Source organism: Macaca nemestrina, chromosome 8 (genome assembly GCF_043159975.1).
Source record: "Macaca nemestrina isolate mMacNem1 chromosome 8, mMacNem.hap1, whole genome shotgun sequence".
In the NCBI taxonomy this organism is placed as follows: domain Eukaryota; kingdom Metazoa; phylum Chordata; class Mammalia; order Primates; family Cercopithecidae; genus Macaca; species Macaca nemestrina.
The window spans coordinates 20,952,048-20,974,557 of record NC_092132.1 but is presented as its reverse complement, the minus strand read 5'-3'; the positions used below and the strand labels follow the sequence as shown (position 1 = coordinate 20,974,557).

The following is a 22,510-nucleotide window of genomic DNA, read 5'->3' as shown; positions in this document are numbered from 1 at the left end:
GGAATTTTGAGGTAAAAATTAGAAAATAACATCTAAAACAGTAAATTTATTTGGTTTATTTTTAATTATAAAGGTTATATAATTATATATGGTTAATGAGATTCAGAAAAGCGAAAAGAAACTTAAAAGCATCCACAGTTTATCAGAAATAAATGTTTTGATGTATTGCCCTTTGATCTTTTTCGTTTAAAGATACATACACAAAACTGTATTCTGCCTTTTCCACAAAGCATTAAATAATGAATATTTCCCACATCTTTAAATTTTTTAAGAAAATAATTTTATTTGTGAACACTTATTTCATCATGATATAGTCATTTCATTAATAGCCTATTGTTAGATATTTGCTATTTTTCATACTTTCAAATAACAGTAACTTGTACCTAAATCATTTTGCACTCCTCTGAAAATTCCTTAGAATAGATTCTTATAAGTGGCATTACTGAACCAAAGAGAGCGAGAAAGAGCAACAGCAAGAGAGAATATATGTAAGGGCTTTTTTTTTAATTTCTGCAAAACTCATCACAGAAAAAGTATGTCAAGTTACCCCCATCTCACTGCATTTTTATTTTTTTAATGTTACACTCACATTTTCATGTTTTCAGAACGCAGGCAAAATGTCATTGAGACAAAATCCTTAAAAGAAAGTTCCAAGCAATGATTTCAAACTTATTTTAATTGACAACAAGATTCCAATACATAAAACAGGACAAGTTTGAATGTTCATTATAAGATTTAACCTATATATTTCCTCTTTATTACACTTCCCTTTAAAAATAACTTCTTTATTAAAAAACCTTCAGTCCAATATTAACAAATGCATCTAAAATACTTTTTAGGATAAACTACACCTGATACATTTCTTTTTTAAATAAGTTATGCTACTGTTAAATTAAATTTGGCCTAAAGCTGCCTGAGTACATAGTGAACTGTAAGCTGATACAGTATGTAAACCAACTGCAACCCACCTTAAGAATATATTCTTGGCCAGGCCCAGCAGCTCACTCCTGTAATCCCAGCACTTTTGGAGGCCAAGGTGGGCAGATCACGAGGTCAGGAGTTCCAGACCAGCCTGGCCAATATGGTGAAACCCCATGCCCACTAAAAATACAAAAATTATCTGGGCATAGTGGCGGGCGCCTGTAGTCCCAGCTACTCAGGAGGCTGAGGCAGGAGAATCACTTGAACCTCGGAGGCAGAGCTTGCAGCAGTGAGCCGAGATCGCGCCACTGCACTCCAGCCTGGGCAACAGAGCAAGACTCCATCTCAAAAAAAAAAATTATAAGTATACATATGTGTATATATACACACACGTATATGTATGTGTGTGTATATATATACACACACACATATATACATATATATACACACACACACACATACATATATATTCATTCTTGCAACAAGTAGATGAATCTTGGCCAATCATAGCAGCTGAGCTTTGAGCCAATTACAGGGTGCAAACTGCTCACACATGTCCAAATAAGGCAGATACAAGGTGTAAGCAAAAAAGCTATTTCTGTATATAATTTCCTTTTTCTATTTATAAATACTGTATGCCCACATTGCTGGATGAAGCTCTCTGAACCGTTTAAGGTTCAGAGTGCTGCCCAATTCATGAGTTATTTCTTTGCTCAAATAAACTTTGCTCTAATTAATCTGTCTAATGTTTTTCTTTCAGCAGTTTGGCATCAAAAGTGAGATCTGAAGTATACCTCCAGGAGCACCAAGTGTCCATGCAAAGAACCAGAGCCCATTGTGCACATTGATCCCTCTGATTAGAGCAGCATGAATTTGAGTTTTGAGCTTGCTGACTTTATTTGAGCATTTTTTACTAGATGGGGTTCAGGATTGGACTGGATTGGATCCAGTTGTTGGACTCAGGTAGGTACCTTTTCAAAGTAGTTTCCCCTAAATCTAAAGAGTCTGGGACTCCACCTTCTGGGACACTGGCTAACTTTATAAAGAATTACAGGCCAGAACCTGTGTGTTTTTGGAAAAAACAAACAAACAAACAAAAAAAAGTCCTTAATCTTACTGAGGACAACTTAGAATTACAGTGACCGCAATAGGGAAGTTATAACCTAGATTAAATTGCTCACTTGTGAGGTGTACCAGAAAAGAAAGGATCCCAATGTCACAAAAGCAATGGGATGCATTCTTTAACTGGCAAGCAGAGGCATTTAAAAGATAAATCAAAGATGTCCTCTTTAAAAGGTTCTTTACAGAAGGCAAGTAAAAACATCTTAAAGTCTTTTTCACAAATATCATTCAAAAGCTGTAGCTATCTGGGCAGGAAATATTACTCCGCTGGCCAGAAAAACAATTTGGATCCAGGTATTCTTTAATAATCATTCATGATTGTTGTATTATTGTACGTGGAACATGGCTAAAAGTTTTAAATGAAAGGTGTAAGATCTGTTTCTGTTTATATGTTTATGTATGTCTGCATCTATGATGTATATTTACATATGTGTGATATTTTCTACTTTCTTATATCGTCAAATTGTATAAGAATGCTATTTAATTGACTTGAAGAAAAATAAGCACTTATATAAATGAAGTATTTGCTCAGAAAAATAGGAAATGACCCAAATGATTTTTGAAGTTCACATAACTTGGGTAATCTTTGGCAAATAAGAATATTATTGGTTTGATTAAAACAGACATATCTTCACAGTTGTTAACATTAAAATTAACACAGATACATGACTTTTCCTACCTAGGTTTACTGGTAAAATAAACTTATGTTATCTCTACATTACAAAATTCATCAGCAAGAAAAGTAATTTAAGATGATGACTAGCTGTTTGATGTCCCATCTTGCTAAGCAATCCAAGAATAATTATTAAAAACGAGTGAGTTAAATAGAGGTAAGATAAAAGTCCCATGTGAACGATGCCTTCCCTGTACCAGAAGGTTTTAACATTCTTATCATCAAGAATGGAAACTTGAGGCTGAGAATAATGTGCACAAACAATAGGCCTAGCCAAAAATCCAAAGAATATAGATAACATTTTGCTGCTTCTACAGTTTCTTATTACAGAGACTAAAGATACTTGGGGCCATTAGTAAACATGCTCTGCCCCACACTGACAAACTGTGCTATGAGAAAGTACATGCTTCCAGATATTATGATTCATAGATTTGCAAATCTTCAGATGGCTGGCGTGACAAATAGTTCACAATTACTTGCTTCCTAGTGTCCTTTGGAAATTAAGGTCATTAAGAGTTCAGAATTCTAATTAATACATAAATTACTAAAATTACTAGAAATAAGAGAAATAATTTTATATAAAGTATAAAAGAATAATACATGATTTTGGTAAGCAAAAGCTATAAAGTATGAGGATGTTTTGCTTCATTAAGGGAAAACGTAATTTTTGTTTGAAAGTAGAATGAATGGTCGTCCCAAGATGAAAACAGGAAAAGTATAAAACAAAATCTAAATGCAGAAGAAAGTTGTAGGTTTGCAAAGGATGAATCTTGGAAAAAGAATTTTATGTGTGACAAAGCCAGCTAAGATTAGAAGGGAATTATTTACAAGTTTTTCTAAAAACTGAGCATTAATATCAAAAGTATACTAATACAAAACTAGAATTTGGTCCCCTATATTAAAACAGTAAGAATTTCTTGGACTACTGGTCTACTTTTAATAGGAAATTGTGAAAAGTTTTTCTTTACCATTTAGGTAATTGATCCAGGAAACAAAGATTCTGTGTTTTACCAAAGTAATTTCCTGCGGTCCATGTTGCTTTTATTAGGTGTCTGACCACTTAAGAAAACAAAATCTTCTCTATTAAAATTTAGAGCTAAGGGTTCTCTCTACAACTATGTAACTTTCTGTATTTACCTTTGAAGTCTTGTAATTTTCACTTTTGTTAAATGAATGACTACTGTTCACAGTGACCTGTGACACTATTTTAATCACGTATTTTAAACATTTGATATTTTTGACACATTTCCCAAAATTAGATTCTTAGTATTTTTCTTGACCTCATCTTTGATTTTCCGGGCAAGCCCTTGAAACGTCTCCTATATAAGGAGAAGCATTAAAAAAAATGTTTTTCCTCATATAAAAAGACAGATATTAAACTAACTGGGCTTATTTGACATATTAAATTATATGAAAAGTATTGCCAAATAAGTAATGCTAAACTTTTAGTTTCTTTTGTATTGATGTGTTTCAGAAACTGTATGAAATTCATAGCAATCTGATAGTTCTGGTATAAAGCAATCAGTCATCATCCTAGTTATTATATTCAAATGCTATATGCAACAGAAATCATTAAATTTTCCTGTCAACTGCATCATCACTGTAATGAACTCTCATCAAATATTTAATCATGGCCATTTTAAGTTTTATCATTCATATTTGGTTAATTATTTACTCTTGTACTTTCCTGAGCAACCATAAGCCTAAAGGGTTACGTCTTCAAGGAGATTCATGTAAAGAACTCTGAGAAGTACAAGCTTCTGATAACTTTAAGATCATACCATTGAACTGAGTCCAAGAACTCTAAGGAAGAAACTCATTGGTTCATAAAGCTGCTAACCTAACATAAAGTAGAACAAGAATTAATTAAATACTAAGGAAATGCCTTGGCAGATTTTCACAGTAGGTCAGCCAGTACTGAAATTGTAAAGATATGCAATTTGAATGAACTCTATGAGATAATATTCCAAGTCAAACTACCTATGATAACTTATATAATAAACAAGTGCTATGCACCTGAATTAGAGAAATAAAATTATTATTTAAAAGGATATAAATCCGATGTTAAGCATGGGCTCATGGAAAGCCTGGACAGCTGCCTGGTCATTCCTGACTCCTGAAAGCTTCCATTATTAAAAGCTCTGTACTCCATGACTCATCATAGAAGAGATAAAACGATCCAAATTATGGGGAAAAACTGTTTGAGTGACTGTTCTAAGATTGCTAAAGTGGTTTATAACTAATGTTTGGTTTGGCAAACCCATAATTCTGGTAAGATAATAAAAACCCTCAGGTAATACATTTCTAGCACCTAATGAATCATTTGAACACTTACAGATGAATTTCATTCAATTACCACATTTAACATAGGTTTTATGATTATATAGAAGCTCTCTGATTATACATAAGGCCAATGCTATAAGAGCAACTAAAAGGTTATTAGAAAATATGTTTCCTTTATAGGGTATTTCTGGAGAAATCTCCAGTAATACAGGTACTCATTTCAATGGACAAGTTGTAAAACAATAAGGTATTACAAACACAATGGCATTAAATAAAGCTCATTTCAACGGACAAGTTGTAAAACAATTGAATAAGGTATTACAAACACAATGGCATTAAACAAAGCTAACTGAATTGACTTGATGGCCTTGGTCAAAGGTATTACCAATTGATGGCAATCAGATCCACTCCACTAGAAAACATAGACTGATACCTTATACAACAGTTACTGGAAGGCCTATGTCCCTGATAATAGAACTTCATGTATCTACCACTCTTATATTATTAAACTCTTATATTAGAACCTCATGTATCTACCACTCTTATAATATTGACATGATTCAATATTGAAAGGTTTAAATGCAAGATGCCAAAGTATATTATCATCAGGTAAAAGAAGCCCTCCATGACCCACCAACTGATGACAATCAGACCTTTCACTATCTACAACCAGGAGCTTAGGTCTTTTGAAAAAGACACCATAGAAAGAATACCCCTGAATTCTGTTGGAAGAAACAATACCAAGTTGTTCTCCGTAGTAAAATTTCAGGGTCTCGAGTCTTTGATCCACATCTCTGAACTTAAGAGGGCCTCTGTAGACTCTTGAGACTGTATACCAATCAGAGACCTCAAGGTAAGGCTGACCAGGAAAGCTTTTTATTTTACCCAGAAGCAGATGGCATCTTGGATGTGAACAGCTTTCCGAAGATTACAGATCAAGACTTCTCTGTCACTATGAAACCTGTGCCTTTTTTCCTCTTTGGCCTCCGTTCCTTTTCTGTTTATATAGTGGCAAGATAATGTGATGATTAAGATTTCATAGCCAACAGCTTCTGCAATTGAATGTCAGATATGTCATGCTACTAACAGTAGGCAAAACCTATAGTGAGGGTTTTGCAGTTAAATTAGGCCAGAAATTGTATAAGAAAACCAAAGGAAGACGATTTGACAGTTCGTAGGCAAATGTGTAACCCTAATTCCTTGTCAGTAGCCTCCAACCTTGCAATGATTCAATAATGGAGCCTTAGACAAATATTGCTAGTGCTTCTCTAATAGTGACCTCTAATGTACAAAGCATTCCATAAGGGACTGCCTGTTGAGCACCTCCAAGATATATTTTTATCTGTGGAGGATTTTATGATCAATCATATATGTACATAACTACATGTATCAATAAGTGGAAAATAAGGAACCAATGTGGTTTACGGATTCTAATGGTATCAGTGTCACTCCATAACAAACTGGAAAGTGAACACTGGTCTATACCTCTTAATTTGCACTATAAAATAAAGGGGAATTTGTCAGCAGGTGCAAATCACTCTAAACGGACATTTTTATTTTTATTTGTTGGTAAAATACTCCTTCCCTGGCTTGGCATAAATGTAAATGAGGTTATGATTAGAAATTTGTCTCAAACATTAGCTCATGCAGCTGATTCTACTGCAAGGGCTATAGCTGCCCAGCAAACTTCTTCAAATTATCTTGCTAAAATTGCTTCAGACAGTATCATTGCTTTGGACTCTGCTGTCTGAACAAAGAAGACTGTATGCAATAGCTAACACCTCCTGCTGCACTTGCATAAATACATCTGGTATGATAGAAACTCAGTTGCCAGAAATCAGTAAGTAAGCTACTTTGCTAAAACAAGTATATTTGATTTTGATTGGTTCAACTGACAGGAGCTCCTGTTAAGAAGTATACTTCAGTCTCTCAGTATTACCCTCCTGATAGCCATGATAATAGTCTCCCTGGTGCACCATATCCTCTCAAGAGTATTAAATGCTCATGCATAGCCATCCAATGCACGTCAAATGGCCTCGCTATGGTTAGAATAATAAAAACATGAAAAGAACATAAACGTTCAGCTTACCTGACACTAACAATTGTGAATTCCATAGAGACCAAACAAGTCTGTTATGATGGTGACAAAGAATGGTGTCAATGCCCAAACTTTTGGTCAACTCTCGAAATTGAGACACTGATCAAAAGGGGGAAATTGTTAAATTAAATTTGGCCTAGAGCTGCCTCTATATGTAGCAAACTGCAATCTAATTTCATATGTAAACAAACTGCAATCTATCTCAAGAGTATCTTCTTGTAACAAGTAGCTGAGCTTTGGCCTATCATAGGAGCTGACCTTTCAGCCAATGACAGGCTGCATACTGCTCAGACATGTCCAAATAATGAAAACACCAACTTGTAAACAAAAAGCTGTTTCTGCATAGCACTTCCATCTGTCTATAAATACTGCCTGCCCATGTGTTGCTGGGAGGAACTCTCTAAACCTGTGCCGGTTTGTCACCAGTAACGGTTCAGGGAGCTGCCCAACTCATGAGTTGTCTCTTTGTTCAAATGAATTCTGCTAACTTTAATTTCTCTAAAGATTATCTTTTAACACTACTAAGAGGTACATCCTAAATTGAAAATCAATAGACTTTAGTAAAAGAAATGTGCAACACCTATAGTTTCTACATTTTAGCCTCCATCATAAAATTACAAAACATGTTTACAACAATGGTGATGCTGAAACACAGAAACAGGGCTAATGGCATATAGAGTGAGTTCTATTATTTAATAGAAACTATAATTTGTCATTTTCATGTTGAATGTTCCATTAAATTTAATTACTGTATTAATCCATTGTTACACTGCTATGAAGCTACTACCAGAGACTAGGTAATTTATAAAGACAGGAGGTTATTTATTTATTTATTTATTTTGAGACAGAGTCTTGCTCTGTCACCTGGGCTGGAGTGCAATGGTGCAATCTCGGCTCACTGCAACCTCCACCTCCCGGGTTTAAGTGATTCTCCTGCCTCAGCCTCCTGAGTAGTTGGGATTACAGGCGCATGCCACCACGCCTAGCTAATTTTTGTACATTTTTTAGCAGAAATGGGGTTTCACCATGTTGGTCAGGCTGGTCTGGAACTCCTGACCTGGTGATCCACCTACCTCAGCCTCCCACAGTGCTGGAGATTACAGGCATGAGCTACCGTGCCCTGTCAAGAAAGGAGGTTTAATTGACTCGCAGCTCCGCATGGCTGGGAAGCCTTCAGGAAACTTACAATCATGGCAGAAGATGAACGCAAGGCATATCTTACATGGCAGCAGGAGAGACATGGCATGCAGGGAAAACTGCCACTTTTAAAACCATCAGATCTCGTGAGAACTTCCTCACTATTATGAGAACAGCATGGGGGAAACCGCCCCCATGATCCAATCACTTCCTACCAGGTCCCTCCCTCGACACGTGGGGATTACAATGTGAGATAAGATTTGGGTGAGGACACAGAGCCAAACTATAGCACACACTTTAAAAGGTGCGTAAATCCATACTTGAAATAAAAGAAAATCTGAAAAACAAACAGTCTTATTTCCTAGTCTATTTTTTTTTTATTATGCTTTCATGGAAATCATGATTCTTAATGTGATATTTCAGCCTATTATCATGTATGTAAAAAGCAATATAAAATCATAAATGAAAGGAAAAATCCAAATCATTTATAATAAACTTAATAAGAAAAGTATCAAAGCAGCTTCACCCTGAGATGACAGAAAAGGAACGGTTTAATGCATATACTATTCCTTTATTACAAATAACTCAGTATTCTTTAAGTGTCTAATTATGCAGTTTCTGATCTTTGACCACCTAATATTTATTCCAAACTCACCCCAATATCTTTCCCAAAAAAGTACAGGAAGTAGACATGGCAACACAAATCACAGTCTGGCCTAATTAGAAGATTTATGAAAATAATAGATATTAAACTAGTGAGTTTCAGCAACAATTTGGGGACCAAGAGTCTCAGTTACCCATAATTCTGAACATTATGAATAACTGCTTAGTCCTTTAATAGAACCAAAAGTTCAAATGGGTAAGGTAAAATTTACAATAAAAATACAACATATTAAAGAATACAAACTTAAAATGCAAACCATGCTGTAAGCAAAATAATTTAAGCAAATCAAATGCCAACAAGTCTAACATGCACCAAAAGCGGTTTATAAAGCAACACGGCAGTGTTTTTTTTTTAAAAAAGAAACAAATTAATATGGTCAAGTTATATACTTACAAAACCTGACATTCAAAATTGAAAAATGAATGTTAAGCTTTCTAAAGTTAAGCTCTTCAGAAATAGCAAAGCTTAACTTTTAATTTAGTAGATTTTAATTAACCTGTCTCTTTAAACAGAAATTTTAATTGTAAAAGGACTTTTTAATTATTTCTACATATATATGTCTTACATAAAACCCATAAAGGCATTTGAGTGTAATCTTGTAATTTTATTTAGCATTTAAAAGTAATTACTGCAACATATACATTACGTAGAAAAGAAATTTCTACTTATGTCTTATAAAAACTAATACTGTAATGGAAATTGGAGACTTAGTATGGAAGAGGCAAGAGAAAGGGGAGAGACAAAAAACTACCTATTGGGTACAACATACACTGTTCAGGTGATAGGTACACCAAAAGCCCAGACCTCATCACTACACAATTCATCCAGGTAACTACAAACTACTTGCACCCCCAAAGACTATTGATATTTTTAATTAAATCAATAAGTAAATAAAAGAACTAAAACTGTCACGTTGTTAACCTTCCAGGGAACTTACCATGCGACCTGGGACTTCACTGCAACCTGTTACCTAGAAGTAACTAATGAATTTCAGACTGGTGGAGGCCAGTGGTATAACAGTTGAGGACAGGAGTTGGCCATAAGCAATCACGAAGATAACTATAGTACTCAATCATCACCTTTATCAACCATATTAATGCACCATCCCTATTAACTATTTAACTCTGACTAAAGTAATAGTAAGTACTAGAGGTACAATAATTTTTCTTTTTTTTTTTTGAGATGGAGTTTCACTCTTGTTGCCCAGGCTAGAGTGCAATGGCGTGATCTTGGCTCACCGAAACCTCCACCTCCCGGGTTCAAGCGATTCTCCTGCCTCAGCCTCCCAAGTAGCTGGGATTAGAGGCATGCGCCACCACACCTGGCTAATTTTGTATTTTTAGTAGAGACGGGGTTTATCCGTGTTGGTCAGGCTGGTCTAAAACTCCTGACCTTAGGTGATCCACCCACCTTGGCCTCCCAAAGTGCTGGGATTACAGGCACGAGCCACTGTGCCTGGCCAATAATTTATTTTTCTTATTGCATTTCCTGGTAGTTTTTTTTTTTTTTTTTTTTTTTTAGGATAATCAGATATACTACTGATCTGTGGTTTTACACAAATAACTTGCGTACTTCAACAACTATATATATTTCTAAACACAGAAATTATATTCCTTCCCTTCTTTTATGCCTATGAAAGATAAAGAAAATAATTACTATATACAATGATATTCCTTTTTTAAAGGCTAAGATGTTAAAACAATAGTACAACTTAAAAAATAATCTTGTTGCTTTTACTTATTAGATATAGAGATGGTACTATACAACTTTTAGTTTAAAAAATCATATAGCTATGGATAATACTGTAGAGAAAAAGCCTAGGGTAAGCTGGAATAAAATAATTTATTTTGGAACATCATAAATGGTAGATCTGTGAGGAGGGCTACACAGATATGCAAAATATATTCCTTTTAAAATAAAATCGTTTCATATCTAAGAAGCAGCAGAGGTTTTTTGTTGTATGATATATTACCTTCTTCCCTTTCAATCATGCCCCAAATAAGAATTCTTTCACAGAATGTTGAAGCTGAAAGAATTCTTAGAGACCACTTGCCAGTAGTTCTCAATATGAAGTGGTCCCTCCCCCCAGAAGAGGTTTACATATGCAGGGTTGTTTGGGATATGATAATGACTGGGAAATGTTACCACCAGCATTAAGGATTCTAAACTTCCTACAATGCGCAACAGAGTCCTTCATAATGAAGAATTAGCCAGCCCAAATACCAGAAGCACACTCACTGTGAAATACTGACTTCATTCTCCACTTTGAAGATGTAGCCACTTAGGCCCAGAGACGTTAAGTGACTTACTCAAAGACACACAGCTAGGTCCAGAACTCAGATTCTCATTTTCCCATTCTACTTCTCATTCAGTTAATAAATTCTCAATAGAAAAACACGGAAGAACCAAGAATCAATCGTATGTGCATATATAAAACATCGTCAAAACACTGGTTATTCATTAGTACTTGCAATAAAACTACAATTAGCTAAAATACTAATATCCTTTCCAAACTGCTTTTTTCCCCTCTCATAAAATGTAATTCCCTTCAGATACATTTAAAAAAAAAACCATGAAGTTAAACAGGAGAAAATCAAATGATACATTATAGTTACCAAATAAAATGTTTTTTGAATGGAAGTATTAGGTGGTTTCTGCTGGATGGTTTCAGAACCACTGGAAACTATTACATGGTTCCAAAGCAACTGGATACCATAGACTAGGGCTAATTCACTGCTAACACTGAAGAAATGTATTAGAGTGAAAAACAGAACTGAACTAAAAACCCAAAAGCCCTAACACAAATACCTACTCTGATACATAATTAGTCACTAAATCTTCAGCAGGTTACAAGCCTTCGGGGTCTTAGTTTTATGTTACAAAAAATGAGTTCAGGTCCTCGTGATCCTTTCATGAGAGGTACCACCTAAACATTCATAAAGAAGCATACTACTCTAAGTAGGGATATAACCAAATACTGAGTTTCAAAAGGCAAGAGCACTGACAGGTAAGTCCTACTATCAGTTATTGTTCAGCAGCACCTGATCTCCTAGTGATACTGTGTGCCATAATCTACAAGTATCTTATTCTTAATAGAATAAGAGTTTTATTTGAATAAATTTGAATAAGTATCAAATAAGTATTTGAGGGCTAATTAAAATATCTTCAGAATATTTCAAAATTAACATTTTATTCTTCAAAATATATTTGCATTAAATGTTTAACTTCTACATGCAAACTCAGATTTAAAATTTTTAATATTGGAGGTGGCAAAGTAAGAGTATACTGGGGTATTTTTGCAGACAACATACTAATACATCAATGTCTGTGTGTGTGTGTGTGTGTGTGTGTGTGTGTAAACACACTATGCGCCTATATTTCTCTAAAGTTCTTACAGCTTAGTTTTTGCTGTTTTTGCCTGACATCCTATACACAGTCTGAGTTTTATTTAACTCTTCTCCCTACAAAATTTCAATTGGTCCACAAAATATTTCAGACTCCCTTTCATACACTGTGTTATACTTCGTAGGCAAAGTATCTAAATCAAATAGTAATCAGAAATAAATAAAACAGGAACAGAGAGATATTTGTTTTAATCTTTCTCTCTCTCTCACCACTCCCTCTTTCATAACATACCCCTACACACTCTCTCTCTCCCTCTCTCTCTCTCTCACACACACACACACACACACACACACACTTCCACCATCACCGTAGCATGTAACCTGAGTTAGAGATCAAGCTGAATGGTGGCTGAATCTAAAATATAGTCTCTCTTTGCAATATATTCTGAAGGTTTCCCTGTGTGTGGCCCTTTTTTCCTACTCATTCGTCCTAAAGAAATTCACAGACTTTGCTGCTTATGTTTTACCTGCTATGGTTATTTCAACAATTTTTAAATATTTTATTTAAATATAATTAAATATAAACATTTTGCCTTTTGTTAAAGTTATAAATTTAATCCTTCAGTTAGTTGAGCATGCAGTTATTGTGCCATCATACAGACACTCAAAAACACTAATGCAAAAACAGAAAAATTAGGCATTCTATTTCAAACAAGCAAGAAGTTCCACCAAATAGATGCTTCACTACTTGCAATCAACACTGTAAGATTGTACTATACCAAAACTATCAGGGGTCTCTGCTGAGGATACTTCCTTCGCACGCTTCACAATGGCAATCTCAGGTTTGGGATATCTGCATGCTAAAAGTATTTTAAAATCAAAATATATTCAAGCAACAAAATAAATAATATATATAAACTTTAAAATATATATAAAACTTAGAAGTGCCACATGCTAGGATACAGGCAGTCTTTGCTTTGCACAGTAATGTGGGGTCATGTAACTGATAATGCAAGCTTAAGCTGTGCAAAGCAGTCTTAGTAACCAATGGGAAAAGTTGTAATTACTCTGTGACCTTTCAAATTTTTTTGTCAAAACATGAAAAACTCTCCTATTGACAGGTATAAATGTAAAGGACAATTTTGAAAATAGTAAAACTAATGTTTATTTAGTATACTTTAAAACATTAGAAACACTGATAAAGTGTGTTCTTTCTTTGAAAAAAACTTATGAGAAGTAGGCTTAACAGTACTAGTCTTCTCATATAACTTCTCATCATATAACTTACAATATGCAGCGAGCATCTTTCTATACCTTGATAAACTGTACATACTTTTCTAAATCTGGATTAGTTTATAACATTTTATCCTTTATATTTTCAACGTCATGAAATATCTCCAAGGGTTCCTTTAATGTGAACTTTCTGCCAGGATCACTTCCCCTGAAAGGGGATTCATCTTTTTACCACAACCTCCTCACTTTCTTCATTTATATCTATAAGTTCACCCTCCCTAACCTCCTCTGGATGTACATCTGGAGTCTCTTAAATGGCAGCAGTTCAATAGTAGTGTCAACATTCCCACAGTCAGCTATTTCTTCTATACTCCACTTACACTTCACTGGAATTTCACTTGAGCATTTTCACTTTTGTTTCTTGGCTGCACTTCCATCTTTTTTTGGTCAATTTCCTTTTGATTATCCATCTTTGTAAAACATCACGTTATCACTAGGAGACAAGGAGGAAACACACCTACATGCTTTGCTGTCTGTGTGTGAACTGAATGACAGATATATAGTAACCAATCACCAACAGACTATTAAAAATAGCAATGTGATTGATCATGATCATGATGTACATATGTTTTTACAGAGTGGTTTATGGACTGAGGAGCTAGCAGCAAAGTTTATACTTTATGCAATTACTGGAAGTTATACTGTACTAAATGAAATTTGAACTCAGTTGTTGGGAACTGGTGTTATTTGACTAAAACATGGTTACTGAGATTCATGCATATAGAAATTATATTAAGTAGGGATTGCCTATAATAATAAAACATGAATTATTTAATGAAATTTGCATAAATCCAGAGAAATAATAGGGCATTACAATTTAATATACATTTTTTCTGCCTATACAAATGAATGTAAAATCGAAGGAACAAGATTCTCTTTCTTAGAAGTCAAATGTTTTAAATTCCTTGTACTATCATTCGACTATCAAAGAGTAGCTAATCTATAATAAAGGAGAGTTCAATGATTAAATTTTGTATTTAGAAACAAAAAACCCATCATATTTCAACTAGTAGGGTTTTTTGTATCTGCCTTTGCATTTATCACTTAAAAAAACTTTTAAAAGTTATTAAAGGGAAAAAAAATTACAGAAAATAGCCCCTGATCGCAAAGTATGACATGGAGTCAGCAGAAGGTACAAACAGACATGAGATGATTAGAGAACAAAAAAATAGAGTGTAAGTCGGCTGGGCGTGGTGACTCACGCCTGTAACCCCAGCACTTTGGGAGGCCGAGGCGGGCGGATGGCCTGCGGTCAGGAGTTTGACACCAGCCTGGCCAACATTGTGAAACCCCACCTCTACTAAAAAAAAGATACAAAACTTAGCCAGGCGTGGTGGCAGGTGCCTGTAGTCCCAGCTACTCGGGAGGTAAGAAAATGGCTTGAACCTGGGAGGTGGAGCTTGTAGTGAGCCGAGATCTTGCCATTGCACTCCAGCCAGGGCAACAAGAGCAAGACTTCATCTCAAAAATAATAATAATAATAAATAATAATAAAATAAAATAAAAATACAGTGTAAGTTTCCAGAATGGAGAAATTATTTCCCTAAGAAGTGGGAGACAGACTCCAAGAAGAGGTAGGATTTGGCCTTACAGTATTGCAGGATTTAAGTAAGTGAGGGAGGTGGGATTTCTCTTTCCTTTCCCAAAAAGTTCTGTCCAAAAGCCATGAGGAAGAAATGAGTGAGGCAGGCATCTGTGTAGGAGGCAGGGGAAGCCACAGTAGCCTAGAACAGGCTTTTAGAGCTCAAGCAGTATGAGGTGTATCCACACAGGGAGGTCGGTCTGGTACAAGGTGTCAGAACCCAGTTGGGCCTGGTGCAGTGGCTCACGCCTGTAATCCCAACATTTTAAGAGGCCAAGACGGGCAGATCATTTGAGGTCAGGAGTTTGAGACCAGCCTGGCCAATATGGCAAAACCCCGTCTCTATTAAAAATACAAAAATTAGCTAGGCATGGTAGTGCACACCTGTAATCCCAGCTACTAGGGAAGATGAGGCAGGAGAGTTGCTTGAACCCAGAGAGCAGAGGTTGCAGTGAGCTGAGACCATGCCATTGTACTCCAGCCTGGGTGACAGAGGGAGACTCTGTCTCAAAAAAAAAAAAAAGAAAGAAAAAGAAAGGAGAAAAAAAAAAAAAAAAAGAACCCAGTTGGTTGAGAAAGGCTTCCCACATGGAAGGGGAAGGGACTATGGCTCAGGGTGTCAGGGCCAAAGTTGGTGTGAGGAGGGCATCTGTATAGGAATATGTGGGCAGTAGTGGTGATGAGATTTTGGTGACAGGAGCAGCGATGAAAAATAAATAAATATATTAAAAATAATAGGAGCTAGGCATTTCTCCATCAGAGAATGGAGTTAGAAATACAGAAAGTGAGAAAACTAGAACATGCCCTGTGGTATTAGCTTAGTATTGAAGAAATTGTAAAGAATCTTTATATAGAGAGAGTCACACAGAACTATAAATAATATAGAGTATATATATATAAATACATACATATTCATTTATTTACTAGTGAGGTATCCACAAGATCCATTGTGTCTACTGCTCTCTCTCAGTGAATGGGGATTATGCGTAAGTTCTCTCTAGGGTTCCAAAGCTCCATGGATGTATGTTTTGAGATATTTGAGTTTCAGCAATTTTTTTTTATCTGAACTGAATTTGGAAGTTGTGACAGAAACTAGACTGGGTCCAGGACAGAATTGGATCTAATCATTAACTGGTCTGGATTCAGTTAGAGAGGCCTCAGACGTCTGACTGGGTCAGACAGAAACTAGTAGTAAATGGCAATACTGCCGGGGATGCAAGCTTTGGCTTTTGGAAATCCACAGGAATTTTTGTGTTCTACCCCATTTGTTTCCTTTTCTTTCACCCTGAGGTAGGGAAAAATCATTGGTTAAACTGATCGAGGTGATCTAAGAGCCAAAGCCAAATAGATGAGATCCTTAATTTCTGAAGAACTGAGTACTCCACCTTCTGGCTATGCCTACCTCTACATGTATAAATATTAAGCCCTGGAAGCAGCAAACACTTAAAGAGATAGCAAAATCTTACTAAAAGTAATTCCATACATTTGAAAGTGAGGACTCCTCAATTAGTCTCATCTAAGGATGCCTACTGATGTGCAGAACTTTCTAAAAAAGATTTCAACATTTTTACTGCCTCTTTTTAAAGACTATAAAAAGAGAGTAGGCATGGTGTCTCATGCCTGTAATGCCAGCACACTGGGAGACCATGGTGGGCAGATCCCTTGAAGCCAGAAATTCAAGACCAGCCTGGCCAACATGGTGAACCCTGATCTATACTAAAAATATAAAAATTAGCCAGGCATGGTAGTGCATGCCTGTGATCCCAGCTACTCGAAAGGCTGAAGCACGAGGGAGGCTTGAACCTAGGAGGCAGAAGCTGCAGTGAGCTGAGATCACACCACTGCACTACAGTCTGGACAACAGAGCGAGACTCTGTTTCAAAAAAAAAAAAAAAAAACAGGAAAGGAAAAAGACTATAAAAGGCAAATAAAAAGCTTAAACAACAAATTGGTAAAAATTAAATCTGCTAACCTTTTGGCTTAGTTATTATACTACACTAAAGGCTAAAAGAAAGCTATCCTGGATAAAGTGTTTATAAAAGTTAGGACCTCAGGTAAAGTAGCCTTGCTTCTTTTTCAGAGCTATCATACTGAGTCTAGGCACCAAGAATGCTTTTTTTGTCCTTTTCCTTAATGGCCTTCAACCTGAACTCAATAATTTTAGCTAGGAAACAGTAGTTAAGTTAAAAAGACTGCCTATTCAACTAAATAAGTCTTCAAGACATACGTTTCTGGCATTTAGCTGGCTATTTTGAAACTCTTTTGTAAAATAAATTTACATCTATAAAAAAAAATCTCGGCCAGGCGCGGTGGCTCACACCTGTAATCCCAGCACTTTGGGAGGCCGAGGCAGGCAGATCATGAGGTAAGGAGATCAAGACCATCCTGGTTAACATGGTGAAACTCAGTCTCCACTAAAAATACAAAATATTAGCCGGGCATGGTGGTGCGCGCCTGTAGTCCCAGCTACTCAGGATGCTGAGGTAGGAGAATCGCTTGAACCCAGGAGGCAAGGTTGCGGTGAGCCGAGATCTCACCACTGCACTCCAGCCTGGGTGACAGAGGGAGACTTTGTCTCAAAGAAAAAATACATATATATCCATTTGTAAGGGTGTCGTCTGCCTCGGTGCACCAGGAAGAGAGGGAGAACCGAGTCACTAGAAACTCTTACCATTGGTTTGAATTTACAAAACAAATCTAACCTTTGTTTAAGGTGCTCTTCCTGGCTATCTTGCCTTAGCCGGGCCTTTACCAACAACTTCCTTCCTTGGTTTGGGCAAATGATTACACAATTAATTATTTAGGCCTGAAATCTCAGCTCTGTGCTTTGAGATATAAATTTTCTACCTTGTTTCATCTAAGAGCCATCCCTTTAAAAATGCGAATTGAGGGTTGCCCAGCTAACAACTGAGTAGGGCAATGAAACAGATAATTGGAAGACTGGTAGTAGAATGGGGGAAAAAAATTATTTAAAAGCCAACAAATGAGATTTATGAAAGCTGTAAGATCTGCTTCTGTCTGTGTGTCTGTAGATGTGTTAATATTTGATAAATAAAACTAGTTTTTAAATTGTGAGTAAAATTAAATAGGATTGGCTTCCGAATTGTCAGTTATATATAATTCATTTATACGGCACAGAAAGGCTAAATATACTTAGATCTGTTAATAAACAAAAAAATTGAGAAAACATCTTTCTAAAAAAATGCAAAATGGTTTTCATTTACAAATACTGATATGAAACAGTTCAAGATTACTTCACAGGTTTTCGCTAGACATTAAGGCTACTAAGAGTTAAAACTGTAGGCTGGGCACAGTGGCTCATGCCTGTAGTCCCAGCACTTTGGGAGGCAGAGGCAGGCGAACCACTTGAAGTCAGGAGTTCGAGACCAGTCTGGCCAACAAAGTGAAACCCCATCTCTACTAAAAAAAATACAAAAATTAGCCAGGCATGGTGGCATGCACCTGTAATCCCAGCTACTCAGGAGGCTAAGGCAGGAGAATTGCTTGAACCTAGGAGGCAGAGGTTGCAGTGAGCAGAGGTTGCACCACTGCACTCCAGCCTGGGCAACAGAGCAAGACTCTGTCTCAAAAAAATAAAAAACAAGAAATTTAAAAAAGCAAGATTTTTTTTGGTTGGTTTTTTGGAGGGTTTTTTTCAGATGGAGTTTCGCTCTTGTTGACCAGGCTGGAGTGAAATGGCAGGATATCGGCTCACTGCAACCTCTGCCTCCCTGGTTCAAGTGATTCTCCTGCCTCAGCTTCCCAAGCAGCTAGGATTACAGGCATCTGCCACCATGCTCAGCTAATTTTTTGTACTTTTAGTAGAGATAGGGTTTCACCATGTTGTCCAGGCTGGTCTCAAACTCCTGACCTCAGGTGATCCACCCGCCTTGGCCTCCCAAACTGTTGGGATTACAGGCGTGAGCCACAGCACCAGGTCAAGATATGTTTTTGATAAGGAAAGTTGTAAAAAGCATGAAAATGTGTATTTGCTGAGAAAAAATAATTTCATCTATCTAGCTTAGAAGATATTTAACGGTTGTTTCAAAATGAAGGAATTTTTTTTAAGATATAGATAAAATTAAATTAATATAGCAAACTGGAAAAAGAAAAATAGAAAACATTGGCTGGGTGCAGTGGCTCATGCCTGTAATCTCAGCACTTTGGGAGGCAGAAATGGGTGGATCACTTGAGGTCAGGAGCTCAAGACCAGCCAGGCCAACATAGTGAAACCCTGTCTCTACTAAAAATACAAAAATCAGCCAGGCGTGGTAGTGTATGCCTGTAGTACCAGCAACTCAGGAGGCTTAGTCATGAGAATCGCTTGAGCCCAGGAGGCGGAGGTTGCAGTGAGCCAAGATCATGCCATTGCACTCGAGCCTTGGTGATAGTGCAAGACTCTTGTCTTAAAAAAAAAAAAAAAAAAAAGAAGGAAAAAATGCTAAGAGATTATAAAAGGTTTATGAAAATCCAATTTGTTTATAAGCTTTTATTAAAATTAGCTTTAGTTTTAGAATTGGTAATACACTAATACAAAAGCAAAATTTGGAGTGAGGTTCCAAGATGACTGAATAGGAACAGCTCCAGTCTACAGCTCCCAGCATGAGCAACGCAGAAGATGGGTGATTTTTGCATTTCCAGCTAAGGTACTGGGTTCATCTCACTGGGGCTTGTTGGACAGTGGGCACAGAACAGTGGGTGCAGCCCACGGAGTGTAAGCCGAAGCAGGGCGAGGCATCGCCTCAACCAGAAGCTCAAGGGGTCAGAGAATTCCCTTTCCTAGCCAAGGGAAGCTGTGACAGACGGCACCTGGAAAATTGGATCACTCCCACCCTAATACTGCACTTTTCCAACAGTCTTAGCAAATGGCACACCAGTAGATTATATACTGCGCCTGGCTCGGAGGGTCCCATGCCCACAGAGCCTTGCTCATTGCTAGCACAGCAATCTGAGATCAAACTGCAAGGCAACAGCGAGGCTGAGGGAGGGGTGCCCACCATTGCTGAGGCTTGAGTACCTAAACAAAGCAGCCAGGAAGCTTGAACTGGGTGGAGCCCACCTCAGTTCAAGGAGGCCGTCCTGCCTCTGTAGACTCCAACTCTGGGGCCAGGGCATAGCTGAACAAAAGGCAACAGAAACTTCTACAGACTTAAATGTCCCTGTCTGACAGCTTTGAAGAGAGTAGTGGTTCTCCCAGCACAGAGTTTGAGATCTGAGAACGGACAGACTGCCTCCTCAAGTGGGTCCCTGATGCCGGAGTAGCCTAACTGGCAGGCACCTCCCAGGAGGGGCCAACTAACACCTCATACGGCCAGGGGCCCCTCTGAGATGAACCCTCCAGAGGAACGATCAGGCAGCAACATTTGCCATTCTGCAATATTTGCTGGTCTGCAGCCTCGGCTGGTGATACCCAGGCAAACACGGTCTGAAGTGGACCTCCAGCAAACTCCAACAGACCTGCAGCTGAGGGTCCTGACTGTTAGAAGGAAAACTAACAAACAGAAAGGACATCCACACCAAAACCCCATCTGTAAGTCATCATCATCAAAGACCAAAGGTAGATAAAACCACAAAGATGGGGAGAAACCAGAGGAGAAAAGCTGAAAATTCCAAAAATCAGAGCGCCTCTTCTCCTCCAAAGGAACATAGCTCCTCGCCAGCAATGGAACAAAGCTGGATGGAGAAAGACTTTGACAAGTGGAGAGAAGAAGGCTTCAGACAATCAGTAATAACAAACTTCTCCGAGCTAAAGGAGAATGTTCAAACTCATCACAAAGAAGCTAAAAACCTTGAAAAAAGATTAGATGAATGGCCAACTAGAATAAACACCATAGAGAAGTCCTTAAATGACCTGATGGAGCTGAAAACCATGGCATGAGAACTACATGATGCATGCACAAGCTTCAGTAGCCGATTTGATCAACTGGAAGAAAGGGTATCAGTGGTTGAAGATCAAATGAATGAAATGAAGCCAGAAGTTTATAGAAAAAAGAGTAAAAAGAAAGAACAAAGCTTCCAAGAAATATGGGATTATGCGAAAAGATCAAATCTACATCTGATGGGTGTACCTGAAAGTGACAGGGAGAATGGAACCAAGTTGGAAAACATTCTTCAGGGTATTATCCAGGAGAACCTCCACAACCTAGCAAGGCAGGCCAACATTCAAATTCAGGAAATACAGAGAATGCCACAAAGATACTCCTTGAGAAAAGCAACTCCAAGACACATAACTGTCAGATTCACCAAAGTTGAAATGATGGAAAAATTGTTAAGGGCAGCCAGAGAGAAAGGTCGGGTTACCCACAAAAGGAAGCTCATCAGAGTAACAACAGATCTCTCGGCAGAAACTCTACAAGCCAGAAGAGAGTGGGGGCCAATATTCAACATTCTTAAAGAAAAGAATTTTCAACCCAGAATTTCACACCCAGCCAAACTAAGCTTCATAAGTGAAGGAGAAATAAAATCCTTTATAGACAAGCAAATGCTAAGAGTTTGTCACCACCAGGCCTGCCTTACAAGAGCTCCTGAAGGAAGCACTAAACATGGAAAGGAACAACCAGTACCAGCCACTGCAAAAACATACCAAAATGTAAAGACCATCAGTGCTAGGAAGAAACTGCCTCAACTAACGAGCAAAATAACCAGCTAACATCATAATGACAGGATCGAATTCACACATAACAATATTAACCTGAAATGTAAATGGGCTAAATGCTCCAATTAAAAGACACAGACTGGCAAACTGGATAAAGAGTCAAGACCCATCAGTGTGCTGTATTCAGGAGACCCATCTCACATGCAGAGATGCACACAGGCTCAAAATAAAGGGATGGAGGAAGATCTACCAAGAAAATGGAAAACAAAAAAAAAAAGCAGGGGTTGCAATCCTAGTCTTTGATAAAACAGACTTTAAATCAACAAAGATCAGAAGAGACAAAGAAGACCATTACATAATGATAAATGGATCAATTCAACAAGAAGAGCTAACTATCCTAAATATATATGCACCCAATACAGGAGCACCCAGATTCATAAAGCAAGTCCTTAGAGATTTACAAAAAGACTTAGACTCCCACAGAATAATAATGGGAGACTTTAACACCCCACTGTCAACATCAGACAGATCCACGAGACAGAAAGTTAACAAGGATATCCAGGAATTGAACTCAGCTCTGCACCAAGCAGACCTAATAGACATCTACAGAACTCTCCACCCCAAATCAATAGAATATACATTCTTCTCAGCATCACATTGCACTTATTCCAAAATTGACCACATAATTGGAAGTAAAGCATTCCTCAGCAAATGTACAAGAACAGAAATTATAATATAACAAACTGTCTCTCAGACCACAGTGCAATCAAACTAGAACTCAGGATTAACAAACTCACT

General features: G+C 37.2%; 1 protein-coding gene across 2 annotated transcripts in view; it reads right to left on the bottom strand.

Moving 5' to 3' along the window:
* LOC105468478 (transmembrane protein 65) overlaps window positions 1-22,510 on the bottom strand; it is a 74,438-nt gene that overhangs the window by 39,409 nt on the left and 12,519 nt on the right. Inside the window, exon 2 of one of the 2 annotated variants that reach the window (XM_011718676.2) lies at window positions 13,022-13,102. The exons of the other annotated variant lie outside the window; for it this stretch is intronic. Coding sequence (XP_011716978.2) covers window positions 13,022-13,102 — 81 coding nt within the window. The remainder of the gene's footprint in view (window positions 1-13,021; window positions 13,103-22,510) is intronic. 2 annotated transcript variants of the gene reach the window in all.